The 13886-nt window shown below is 41.6% G+C and overlaps 1 protein-coding gene across 1 annotated transcript; it reads right to left on the bottom strand.

Annotated features, from left to right (window-relative positions):
• Positions 1 to 4961: 4961 nt before the first annotated feature.
• LOC148800828 (uncharacterized) lies at positions 4962 to 5561 on the bottom strand. The gene has a single exon (XM_088903850.1). The coding sequence runs from the start codon at positions 5559 to 5561 to the stop codon at positions 4962 to 4964; it is 600 nt and encodes a 199-aa protein (XP_088759976.1).
• Positions 5562 to 13886: the final 8325 nt, after the last annotated feature.

The raw sequence follows: 13886 nt of genomic DNA, 5'->3' as shown, positions 1-13886 counted from the left end.
CCGCCACCTCTTCGGGCAACGATACTTTAGTCCATAGCATTCTGACTCCAAAGTTTGGCCTTCTCAAGAGCAAGGATGCGGTGTTTGTTGAGGAGGTTGCTCGTTGGGTTAACCAGTCGGTTGCCCAGCTCGGGGCCTGAGCGGCCACGCACTGCATGGCGGTACGTATTTTGCCTTCAGATTGTTTCATACTTACATTTTTCTTCATAGTTATGCTTGTTCTCTTCTTTTGGCAGGTGAACTCTTCTATCCCTGCCTTGGCTTACCAATCCGAGCTGAACTTTAAGCGAGCTCTCAAAGCCGAGGAGTCCTCTCGAAATGCCCACTCCGAGCTCAACTTAGCTCGCTGCGAGATCAATCAGCTAAAAAAAGATGCGTGAGCTAAGAAGGAACTATTAAGTCTGCTGATGACGGAGAAGGAGGAGCTCGAAGCGGAGAAGAAGCAATTTGAGAAGCACGAGGTGGCCCTGAAGAGAGAACGAGAACCTCGAGGCGCTTGTGAAGGAGCGAACTGAAATTCTGCTTCAGGCTATAGAGGATGCCAAGGCCAAGGCTGTAGAGGAGTATAAGTCTTCAGCGGAGTACCGTGAGAAGATGGTCGAGGTCGGGACAGCGGGCTATCGCAAGGGATTTAAGCATAGCAGGTGGTTGACTCGGCGTGAATTTCCCCACCTCGACCTTAGTGCCATCACGACACTTAAAGTCATGAAGGAGATGGCCGTCGAAGCCGCAAAGGACTCCGATTCCGAGGAGGAGAGCGGCGACGACCTTCTCGATGATGATACAGCGGGAGAGGGAGAGAGAGCTGATGCCGTCGAGGACCGCATGGAGACAGATCCGCCCACTAATGCTTCAGCTGGGGACGAGGAGCCCCGAACTGACTGATGCCTCTTTTCTTGGACCCCCCTTTGTAAATACTTGATGAGCCGAGCCTCCGAGCTCGGCTAAATAGTTGTAATCTTTCTCTGTTTTTTTTTTTTTGCCATGTACTCGAAGCATTTTATCAATGGAATACAAGTATTTTGCAAAGCCCCGAACTTGCGAGCTAGACCATATAGGAGCAAAATTTTTCCAAGTATAGATCACTCTCCGAACTCGAGGTTATTCCCAAACTCAAATAGGAACAATCATTATTGTATGCCGGGGGGGCAGACACTGTAGGGTATACATGCCCGACCTGTTTGTACCTTAGCCCTTATGTGGTGCCGAAGTCTTTTATCAACTCGGCACCTTAGCCCTTAGGCTTCTGGGAGTGACTTAAGGTCCACTCTCTTTATCCTTGATCTTGCCCATGCCGAAGAGGCAACTGGGTCTCATGTGGTGCCGAGGTCTTTTGTCAACTCGGCACTATAGCCCTTAGGCTTCTGGGAGTGACTTAAGGTCCTCTCTCCAGTTCGTTGTCCATAGGATCAGCTCGGTGATCTAAGGACTTAGCCATTTTTTTCTTGCGTTGAGATTTACAAGTAGTATCTCTTGAAGTTGTCATTGTTCCAAGCTCAAGGTACCTATTTTCCTTCCATGGTCTCGAGCTCATAAGTTCCTTCTTCGAACACCCGTCTCACCCGGTAAGGACCTTCCCAATTTGGACCAAACTTTCCCACGTCGGGCTCAGGTACTGTTATCTTGCGAAGGACCAGGTCACCGACTCAGAATAGTCACTTCCTAACCCGGGCGTTATAGTATCGAGCTACTCTCTACTGGTAAGTCGTTGTCCGAATGTAGGCCAAGTCTCGTACCTCTTCTATCAAGTCTAGGTTGGTACGGAGCTCGCCATTGTTTGCTTCCTCGTTGTAAGCCTCGAGTCGCAACGTTGGCACTTCGATCTCTACTAGGATCACTGCCTCTGTACCATACGTAAGGTTGAAGGGTGTTTCACCCATGGCGGTCTTTATGGTGGTTCAATATGCCCAAAGAACACTAGGCAACTCCTCCACCCATAGTCCCGTACTCGGGCCAGACGAGCTTTCAGTCCGTGGAGGATCGCCTTGTTTGTTACTTCAGCTTGTCCGTTCGCTTGTGGGTGTGCTACCGAGGTGAAATTTTGCTGGATTCTCATCTTGGCACACCAGTTCTGGAACTTGATGTCTTCGAACTGCTTGCTGTTATCGAATATTAGCATGTGAGTTAGTCTGAAACGACACACTATGTTTTTCCAAAAGAAGTTTTGCATGTTGCGGGCTATAATGGTTACCAAGGGCTTGGCCTTTACTCACTTCATGAAGTAACCTACTACCACGACCAGGAACCTCCTCTGCCCGGATGTTGGGGGTAAAGGTCCGAGAATGTCTATCCCCCATTGAGCAAAAGGCCACGAGCTGGTGAGGTATTTCAGATCGACAGTAGGTAGTCGGGGGATGTTGGCATGCCTTTGGCAGTTGTTTCACTTCTTGACGAGCTCAAGGGCATCTATCTTCATGGTAGGCCAATAATATCCTTGCCTCAATGTCTTCTGGGCAAGTGCCCTGCCCATCAGGTGTCCTCTGCAGAGTCTCTCGTGGATGTCGCGCAGAACTTGATCTGCTTTTGAAGGCCGCAAGCAACGTAGGTAGGGGAGCGTGAAGGATCTCCTATACAGCCGCTCATCGATCAGAACATCTTGGGATGACTGTCGCTCTACCCTCTGAGCTGCATTGCGTTTTGCTGGCAGGGTCCTGTGGAGCAGATAATAGACGAGTGGGTTGATTCAAGTTGGTTCTGCTACTGACGTGGGAGCGACCTCTTTTGCCCCCCGAGAATGCTCGGGTGAGGCAAGTCTTCGATATATATTGCCCGCTTCGTGGTGTCACTGGTACTGGCCAATCGAGATAGTGCATCGGCCTCAACATTCTTGGATCTCGGTATCTACCTAAGGAAGCAAGAGTGGAAGTTCGGCAGAATCGTTCTGACCGTAAGCACCGCTAACCTGGTTGACCACCAATTGGGAATCGCTGCATACAATGAGGTGTTTGGCTCCCATCTCCTTCGCTAGGTTGAGTCCGGCGATTAGTGCCTCGTACTTTGCCTCGTTGTTCGATGTTTCGAATCCGAACTGAAGGGTGTACTCCAGCTTTACCTCGCTCGGCCCGTACAGTATCAGTCCGACACCACTTCCTCGTAAATTCGATAAGCCATCTACGTGGAGGATCTAGGGCTCCTCGTTCCATGTCGGCCTAACCCTGGAAAGGACCGGTGCCGCATTGGTCGATTCCTCCGACATATTGGCAGGCTCGGTTAGTTCCAGGGTCAGCGTTCTGAGCGTGCATTCTACGACAAAATCCACTAAGACTTGGGCATTGATCATTGGGCAGGGCTCAAACCGGATGTCGTATTTGCTCAGTTCAATGGACCATTTTGTTAATCTTCCAGACACCTCGGGCTTGAGCAAAATCTGCCCCAGAGGTCAATTGGTGAGGATGACAATAGTGTGAACCTGGAAGTATGGGCGTAGTTTCCGGGCTGCTATGACCAACGCGTACGCTAGTTTCTCGATTTCGGGGTACTTGGTCTCGGCATCCTGCAAAACTTTGCTAACATAGTAGACGGGTCGTTGGACTCGGTCTACTTCTCTTATCAGTACCGAGATGACTACCTCGTCACTCGCGGCGAGGTACAACTTTAACTCATCTCCCTCTCCAGGTCGAGTTAGAACCGGAGCAGTACTTAAATATTTTTTCAGCTCATCAAATGCGAGCTGGCACTCCTCAGTCCATTCGAAGTGCTCGTTCTTTTTTATTGCCTTAAAAAAGGGCAGGAATCGACCCACCGATTTAGACATGAACTGGCTCAGGGCTGCTACTCGACTGGTCAGTCTCTGGACTTCCTTTATTTTCTGAGGTGGTTTCATATCCAGGATAGCCTTAATTTTTTTCGGGGTTGGCTTCTATGCCACGTTGGTTCACTATGTAACCTAGGAATTTACCTGACGTGACCCCGAAGACACTCTTGTTCGAGTTTAATTTCATATTATACATCCTTAAGACTTGAAAGACATCATTTAAATCATTTAATAAAGAGTTCAAAAATTGGGTCTTCACGACCTTGTCATCAACATAACACTCAATTTTATTGCCAATTAATGGTTCAAAAACTTTATTTACAAGGCGCTGGAAAGTTGCCCCAACGTTTTTCAACCCAAAGAGCATAACCTTATAATAGTATAGCCCGAGCTCAGTTACAAATGCAGTCTTGTCCTAGTCAGCAGGGTCCATCCTAATCTGGTTGTAACCGGAGTAGGTGTCCAGAAAACTCAGCAACTCGTGCCCCGAAGTCACATCTACTAGGCGGTCAATCTTGGGCAGTGGGAAGCAGTCTTTCGGGTTAGGCTCTATTCAGGTCGGTGTAGTCGACGCACATGCGTCACTTGGCGTTGGCCTTCTTCACCAGAACCAGGTTGGCAACCCAACTTGGGTAATGGACTTCCCTGATGAAGTCTGCCACGAGGAGCTTCTCGACCTCCTCATCGACTACCCTCCATTGTTCCGGGGTGAGGTTGTGTTTCTTTTGTCTTACTGGCTTGACTAAAGGGTCGACATTAAGCTTGTAAGTTATTGTTTTAGGGTCATCCCTGGGCATCTCTGTCGCGGACCAAGCAAAAATATTTAAATTTTTAAGTAAAAAACTTACTAGTTGAGTTCGGAGCGGTTCGCTGATCAAGGCACCGATCTGAAGAGTTTTGGTCGGCTCGGTCTCAAAAACCGGTATGTGGACTGTTTCTTCTATCAAGTAGTCCGCTCTTCTATATGTTCCGCTGGTTGTTCAAGCACGATATCCTCCACCAGTGTTACCTTTCCTTTCAGGGCAGACACGTAACATTTACAGGATTTGAGCTGGTCACCTCGCACGACCCCCACACCATAATCAGTTGGGAACTTCATCGCTAAGTAATAGGTGGACACTATCGCACGTAGAACGTGTGTGATAGGCCGACCTATAATCACATTGTAGGGGGATGGAATCCCGACTACCAAGAAAGTGTGCTCGAATCATATGACATTCAGCCACATGCCTGCCTCCACTGGTATTGTGACCCGACCAAGGGGCCTGGCCTCTTCTCCACTAAACCCTACCAAGGGTGCGTCTATTGGCTTTAGGTCACTCCGTTGTAACTGTAGCCTATCAAAGGCCTCTTTGAAGAGGATATCCGCCGAGCTACCCGAGTCCACTAGGATCCGCTTCACTTCGAAGTCGTTGATTCTGAGCTTCACGACTAAGGCATCATCACGCGGAAAATGAATCCCGCGCATGTCGTCTTCGATGAAATAGATAGGTTCTTTGATCCGAGGTCGCTTTGGCGAGTTTTCACCTTCGTTCTCCAATTCATGGACCGATGTCCTTCCTGTTGCCGAGGTGCACCCCACAATAATGGGTTCGCCGATGATCATATTGATCACACCGTGGATTGGTCTCTCCTCTGGTAACTGCCAAGGTGGCTGCTCATTCTGTTTACTGCTTTCTGGGGCATCTTTTTTCCGATCTCCCTGTCGGTCCCCCTGTCCTTTTTCCTCATGCAAAATGTACTTCTTCAAGTATCCATGGCAGATTAATTCCTTGATCTCATCGCAGAGATTTCTACAGCTTTCCATGTTGTGACCATGGTCCCGATGAAAGAGACAATAGACATTCGGGTTCCTGGTCGTTGGGTCTCCCCTTAGCTTGGGTGGCCATCTGACAATGGAGGAGTCTTTGATGACCATTAGGATCTCTCCCCTCTTTGCGTTCAGGGGAGTATAGTTAGTTCTCTCCACAGGCAGGGTCCTAGAACACCGACCCGACCTATAGCTTCGTGAGGGGGATTTACCCCTCAAGCTCGGGGATTTGCTTCTTCGCTTAGGGGACTTGCTCATTTTTCTTTCTTTGGTTTATCTCTTCTTCTGTACTGATAAACTAATAGGCCAACTTGAGGAACTCGGTGATGTTCTTCGGCTTGTTGGCCACGATGTGCCACTTGAACTCTTTGTGGGTGATTCCTTTTTGCGTTGCAGTGAGACGTACTGTTGGGTCAAGGTCTGGTATCTATAGGCATGTCTCGTTGAAGCGCTTGGTGTAGCTTCGATTTGACTATCCTTCCCTCTGAACCACGTTCAAAAGGCTCTCCTATGACTTCGAGCACTTTTTACTAGTGACGAAGTGGGTCGTAAACATGTCCGTGAACTACACCCAACGCAAGGTTTTTATACCAGGTCCGAACTACTCCTCTGAATGTGGTGGAGAAAGCCACGCACATACAAGCTTCGTCGGCCCCGGTGAGATGCATCTGGGACTGGAATGCGTCCATGTAATCGTTAGGATCAAAGGATTCATCATACTTGTTTAGCGGTGGTACCTTGAAATCTTTCGGCATTGGGGCCGCTAGGAGCTCAGGTGATAGGGGGGATGGCTGACTCAAGAGAGCAGGTGTTGTTCTTGTGGCCACCAAGCTCACCTCCTCTCTTTCTCGACCTTGATCCGCAGGATGGCTGGGCTTCGTTGGTGGATCGTTCTTTGCTGATAAGCGGCGAGTCTTGCGGCATCGCTGCTGCTGCTTCTTTGGTGGTGCCTCATTTGTACTGCCAGCCTCAGTATTGTCAGGTACTTTGATCTTACTCCGAATGGTAAGGCGAGGTGGTTTAGGGGTTTTCCTCACCGCCTCTTCTTCGTCGCGCGTTCGGTGCTGGCTATCTCAGGGAATCGAGGGGTCTCTTCTCGAGCCCGCACCTCAGGCTCCGGGCTGACAATCCATATGTGGATTTTGCTAACTGAGCCTCTCAGGATGGCTGGGCTCAGGCCTATCTCTCAAGCTTTCTCTTCGGGAAGCAGGGGTGTATGCCGGTCGCCTGTTGTGCCCCGCGGCAGGGTCTGTCCCGAGGGAGGGACCAGTACCTGCGAAGTTCTCTCACCGCGGGGGGAGACTGGCGGTCGCTCTAGTGAATCTGGTGTTGACTTTGGTTCTGGAATTACCCTTGACGATGGTTTACTGACTATCTTGGTTGTAGTGGTGGAAACTACTACTGATATTGTTGATAAAAGTAGTACTGCTAAAACTGTTGAAACTGGTGGATCTGCATTGTTCGAATGCTCTGGGCGAGATCGTTGAACTGGGAGTGCCGATCCCCGGGGAATCACGGAAGGCTCTGAGAATGTGGTGCTCATTTAGGAGAGTAATACACTCACCTGTTGGGTAGTGTGCGGTATGAACGACAGGACCCCGGAGGCAGTCAAGGGGATGGTGAACTAGCCGATAGTCACCGAGGGTCCTTGGGGAACGACTGTTTGCTACTCTTGCCCCCCAGTAACTAGGATTGGGATGACTGTTGTGGCTGGATGATGCCATTGAGGTTGAAACTGAGACTGGGACTGTAACTAAGATTGGGATGACCTTTCGATCGGTTCCCACAGATGGCGCCAATTGATGATGCGCGATCTAGAAGCTCCTAGTTGGAGGATCGTCTGGACGTGCTTCACGTGGCGAACTGGATAAACCAGCGAGACAGAGATCAGAGAGACCGGGGTGGAAGACCCGACGAGGTCGCTCCGGTGCTTAGGTTAGTAATATGTTGTGGTTGCGAGCTAAAGTTTTGGATACTAAAGAGCTTGGATGTAAATAATTGCGCATACCTGGGCCCTAGTAGGGTTGTTGCCCTTATATAGCTGTGCTACCGTGGGTCTCATGAAACGGTCCCGGGATCTTCGGCTTGAGTAGATGAGATCCGATTCCGCTTTAGTCGGGGAGTAACATATCAGTTAAGGAAGTCTATCATCTCCGCCCGATCAGGGCGAGGAGAGGTTTAGGCTTGCCGTTATGCAGCGTGATCCCGTGAGGTTTGGAGTTTGCTAGGCAGCTTCTGGAGTCGATGACGTGTCACTCCAGGTCTTGAGCCTCGAACTGGATTAGGTGTCGAGATGCCTTTATGCCGAGGTGACTCTATGCCGAGATGGTTTTGTGTTGAGGTGACCGAACACCCGAGCTCTAACTACTACTGACTAGGCTCTTTTCGTTGAGTTGTCATCCTTCGGGCAGATCGCGTCCACGTGACCTCTACTTACTAGGTCGTGCCAAATCACCCTCCATCAGTTCATATTTAGGTTGACCCTTAACCTAACCCAACCCATATAATTTGCACCATACTTTATTAAAGAGAGAGAGAGAGAGATTTAAGAATGGTCATATTAGAGAGTAAATATGGATTTTATGAGAGGCAGTAAAAAACCATGAGGTTTTAATGATTTAATTTAAAAATAAATATGCACATGTGTGAGAAAGGAGAGGAGGAAGAGGTATGTGTGAACTATGTGGTAAAAGGACCCTCACATCCCTTCTTTCCTCTCTCTCTCTCTCTCTCTCTCTCTCTCTCTCTATATATATATATATATATGGGCTGTTCCATTTCCAATTCCAAACCCTTATTTTTGAAAATCAATGGACCCTAATATCAAATTTAGTAATTTACATGTCAAGAAGACAAGAAAGATGAAGAATCAATACCATAGATTGCAATTTATGTCTTAAAAATTTCATATATATATATATATATATATATATATATATATATATATATATATATATATATATATACACACACATTAGTAATAATATTTTCATCAAGTTGGGCCTTGACCCCCACCAGTTTGGTTTGGACACCCACATTCCTTCTTAGCTATATTTGTGTTTAGAAGGAAGAATCTATGCTGCGGAAAAGACATGATACCGGAAGAACTTTGACTAATCAAAACCCCATTGAATTTGATAAATAATTAGGGGTGAGCAAAAAAAAAACCGAAAAACCGACTGAAACCGAACTAAAAAATCGGTTAACCAAACTGGTCAGTTCAGTGTTTTTAAAAAACCAAAGGTACCGGTTCGATTTCAATTAACCAATTTAAAAAACTGGTATACATGTTTAAAAAACCAAACCGACCGGTATACATGTTTTTCTATATATTTTCTATATATTTATGTATATTATATATATTATATTATAAATTAATAAATACACATTATATATAAATATATATTTATAATATATTATATATTATTTAAAATATAATATTTTATATATATATATATATAATTTTTTATTATATTTACATATTTTTATAATAAATATTAAAGTCAAAAAAACCGAAAAACCGACAAACCGACAAACCGAACTGATCAATTGGTTAACCGACTGATTTCGATTCAATTTCGATTACTGATTTTCTAAAAACCAGTACTACTGATTCGGTTCACAAAAAAGCTCATGATTCGGGTAAATAATCATTAGATTGGTTACCACTTTTGTGATACCGATTGTTTCGATATCATAGTCATGGCATTGACTTTTTTCAGAGAAAATAGGCATTCATTAATCTCAGGTTAAATCTCAAAACATACAATGGTTGTCCCTAAATCTAGACAGACTGGTCAGGTTTTTGTAGAATTACAATTGCGAACAACTTGAACACTTCATGTGCAGTTATGTTAGATTGTCGTTTAACATGAGAAACTGAGAATTACAATTACTGTCCCCATTTTATTTACATGATCAAAACAAATTTTGCAATACTTAAAATGTGTCAGCATGAATTTGATCTATTCATGAGTGATCTTTTCTAGAAACCATTAAGCTTCTCTATAATCTCTCAATGGGAGAAAAAAAAATAGAAAATAATATTTGAATTTCATTTTAACTGTAGTACTTAAAATCATCCCAATTAATAATCGGGAGAAGTGAGTCTGATCAGATTAGACCCGATTACACCTGTTGACCTGAGATTTATAATTACCCATCATAATAATATAATAACTTGGAACATTTTTTTATAATATAGCTTAAAAAATTGATGGTAAAATAGTAAACTGGTGTCGATACAACAAAATTATAATAAAACCAGGAAACCTTTATATGAAATTTGATTTGATTCTCACAAAACCATCAAACCATCTTTAAGGAGATATTTTTAATACACGACTGTAAGGGATTATGGGGTTGATTTTGTGAGGATTAAATCCGAACTCCCTTTACATATTATTTAAGGTTCAAATTATCGATACGATACGCATTTCGGTCGTATCGTATTAGTACTTAGAAACGGCCAAAACATCTTTTTGTTTTTTTTCAAAGTTTGGTATTTTAAGAAATTTGAACATTTTTTTTATTATTAAAAAAAAGTTGGGGGTCCAAAACACCTGAAAATAGATGTTTCGGACCGTATCTTTTTCAAAAGATATGATACGATACACCCGATACGGGGCATATCATATCGATACTTTAAACCATGATATTATCAACCATGTAGGCGTTTGGCATCTCTATTAAATATGATTTTTTTAATTTGTGATTTTTAAAAATACAGGTGAAATGAAACAATTGTAAAACACTATGGTGTCGTGCAAACACCCATTATATAATCAATTGAAGTCTAACCACAAGAGCCAGTCCGGGTTCAATTATTAATCCGTTCTGTGGATAGACCGCGCGTAGACCTGACACCGCAACTCACTCCAGATCCAGTGCATTTGAATTTGGAGGAATTTTCCCTTCAAGTCCACTTAATTCGTGGCATGTCAAAAGTAAACTAGAGTATGTTCTAAGGGGCGCCTATCTGAATTTGAATTGGTTATCAGAACAAAGCCTTCTTTTCCCCTCCAAACAAATATCTTTTTATTACCAAAGACAAACACATTAATGAATAAGAACATGAAAATTGAGAAACCCATTTTCATCAACTCTAGTGAGTAGACATTTCTCTAGCTAGCAAGAAGCTCTCTTGAACGGAAAACCATTTGTCTAAGAAGACAATTTTGCTCATCCACTCCGGTGACCTTTCATCTGTTTGGCATCGATGTCGTTGTTTTAGAAAATGGTGATACATCAGCACCATGTTGGAAAAAACGGTGTTTAAGACAATTTTTCTCATCCACTCCGGTGACCTCGCATCTGTTTGGAATCGATGCCATTGCTCTAGAAGATGGTGACACATCAGTGCCATGTCGAAAAAAATGGTGTTCCAGGAAACGCCTGTTTGTTTGGAACCATTTTTCTATAAAAAAACGGTGCTCCAAGCCACACCTTGGAAATTAAGAAGGCGTGGTTTGGAGCAACGCCAAATTTGGTGTTTTCTCAAATTGCAGCTCGTTGCTGCCAACGAGGACGTGATGTGGCAGTGACATGGACTTCCTATAATGGGTTCCAATGCTGAAAACAGACATGGAGCACTGATACCAAACAGAAAGTATTGTTGTTGCTCCAAGAAATGTCCTACTTGGCAGCAACATTTCCAAAGAAAAAAAAATACCGTTTTCTCAAAAAACGGTGCTTTCAACCCACACATCAGTAGCACTGTTTTCAAACGGTGCTATATCTATAGCATCGATGCCAAACATATACCTAGAGTCTCTTATCCAGCAAATTCTGCTCAATTTTTTTTTTCTTTTTTCAACAACTATAGCAAGATAACCATTTGCCGATGAAGGCGCTTTTCTTTTGCTAACAATCTTTGTTAATGACCTTAATATCTTTGTTAATGTCTTCTCCAAAAAGCTCCGTTAGGCAATATTTAAAGTTTAAACACCTGGGTATTATAAATTTTTTGTGAAGTTCAACAATAGACTAAGGGTCCGTTTGGTTTGCAGTCAGAATTGGAATAAGAATGGTCTATTCCCATAATCTGTTTGGTTCAAACATAAATAAGAATGGGAATTGGAATAAGCAAGAATGAGATTTCATTCTCAAGGGAGGGGTAGGGAATGGCCATTCCCTCAAATGGGGGAATGCCATTCCAGCAAGAATGAGAATGAGATTTCGATTATGCCCAACCAAACAACTGGAATTGGAATAGATCATTCTGATTCTGATTTCGATTCCGATTCCAATTCCAGACCCCTATTCCTGCAAACCAAATGGGGCTTTATAAGCATATCGATTTTGATCAAAAGGAATAACGGGTTAAAGGTTTGGCCAACATCAAATTTTATCGACAATGTAGCGTTTGATAAATCTGAAATCTGAAAAGTTAAAAAGATATTATTTCATTATTTGTGTTTTAAATCTGAAAAGAAGTATAAATGCTTTTCTACTTTTTAGAGACTCTAAATAGATACTTTTTTGTTTTGGATCAATTATCCCACATCTGAAATTGCTTGGTTTTACTATTTTGCCCCTATAATAGACTATTTGGTAGTTTTGAATTCAGTTGGCACTATTTCATACATTATCATTCAAAAAATCATTAACCAATAAATAATATTAAAAGCATTAAAATGTTAAAAATTATAAAAAAATAATAATTAAAAATACATTACTAAAAATTAAAATAATATTAAAAATAGGAATAAATTCCATGAAGTAATGAAAAATATTTAATAAGTAGAAAAATAATATCTTAAAAGGTAATAAAATATATAATAATTAATAAATAATAAATTATTTAATAATTAACATGAATAAAAATTATAAAAAATTAAATTTAAAAATAAGTTATTAAAAAATAAAATAATATTAAAAATATGAATAAATTAATAAATAATAAAAATATTAATAAATAAAAAATAATATCTGAAAATTCAATAAAATGTTTATAATAAAAATAAAATATTTCATAATTAATACAAATAAAAAATTAAAAATAAATTATTAAAAAATAAAAATAATATGGACATACTGATAAATTCCATGAAGCAATGAAAAATATTTAATAATTAGCAAAAACAATTTATTAAAAAGTTATAAAATATTTAATAATTAATTTAAAAAACAAGATATTTAATAATTATTATGAATAAAAATTATAAAAATAAAATAAAATTTATAATTATATTCAAACTTGCCCATTTATTATTTGTCACTGTTACGAAGATAAGCCATGCAAATAAGCATGGAAACAACACATTTGGACTCTACCAGAGTGAGATATTGCAATGGACTATTTTCACCCAAGTCCTTTTTATGCACTCTTAACAACTGGAATGTGCATTATTGTCTTTCCCATGGAGATGGATATGGTCCTTGCATATATACGTCTCCATGAATGTCTTGTAGGCCATTCTTTAGGCTGAGTTTGGAAGGAGTACAAATGCAAATATGTAGAATGCAAAACCTTATATTTTGTATGTATTTACGCTGTACATATTTACATTTCTACTGCTTCCAAACTGAGCCTTAGAAGGTGTTTTGCTTTCCAAGTGGGCAAAGCATTAGCTAAAGGAATATATGTAGAAGCCCATTTGTTTAATCCACCTTCTATTTCACTAGTTATGAGTTTGAGAAGTATTGGAGAGAAAGCCAGGTCTGCACATAATTCTGCTGTTTTCTCTTTTCAAATTTTGCTTGGCTATTCCTATTTTATAGTGGTATTAATTAGCAAACCAATCAAGAGAAGCACAGGAAATATTACCACACCATCTCAGTTTAACATTAATATAGTTGTTTCACAAACTTAAGAATAGTTACTACATCAGGCTTGACAACATTCTAGTTTAAATGAAAATTACATAAATACTATTACAAAGTGCCATCATTTTCCCAACCCTGCTCCAACTATTCCAATGGACTTACAAAAACCAGCCAACACCAAAAGGTCTTCCTTCAGCTATTGCATAAACTTCAATAAAATCAAAACAATATTAGAACCTGAAAGGTCACATGCAAGAGAGAGAGAGAGATAAAAGATGGATTATTTTGAGCACTAGGATTGCATCTAATTTATTATGCTCATATGGCTGTGTACAATGTTATAGACAACTTCATCCTATGTTTTTCCATCTTAAGTTATACCATATATATTTGACTTAATTTTGTTTTATTTTTTGTTACTACTTGTTTTGCATAATCAAACTTTAAAGATTACAATAAAATCATATGACAAGATATCTCTAACCGAAGGGAAGGTATTATTACTACAAGAAATATAACCTTCAGCCATGGACAAAATAACCGTAGCTATAAATC

This window comes from Nelumbo nucifera, chromosome 4, assembly GCF_055504915.1.
Source record: "Nelumbo nucifera cultivar China Antique chromosome 4, China Antique-T2T, whole genome shotgun sequence".
Lineage (NCBI taxonomy): Eukaryota > Viridiplantae > Streptophyta > Magnoliopsida > Proteales > Nelumbonaceae > Nelumbo > Nelumbo nucifera.
This window is presented reverse-complemented; position numbering and strand designations above follow the sequence as displayed.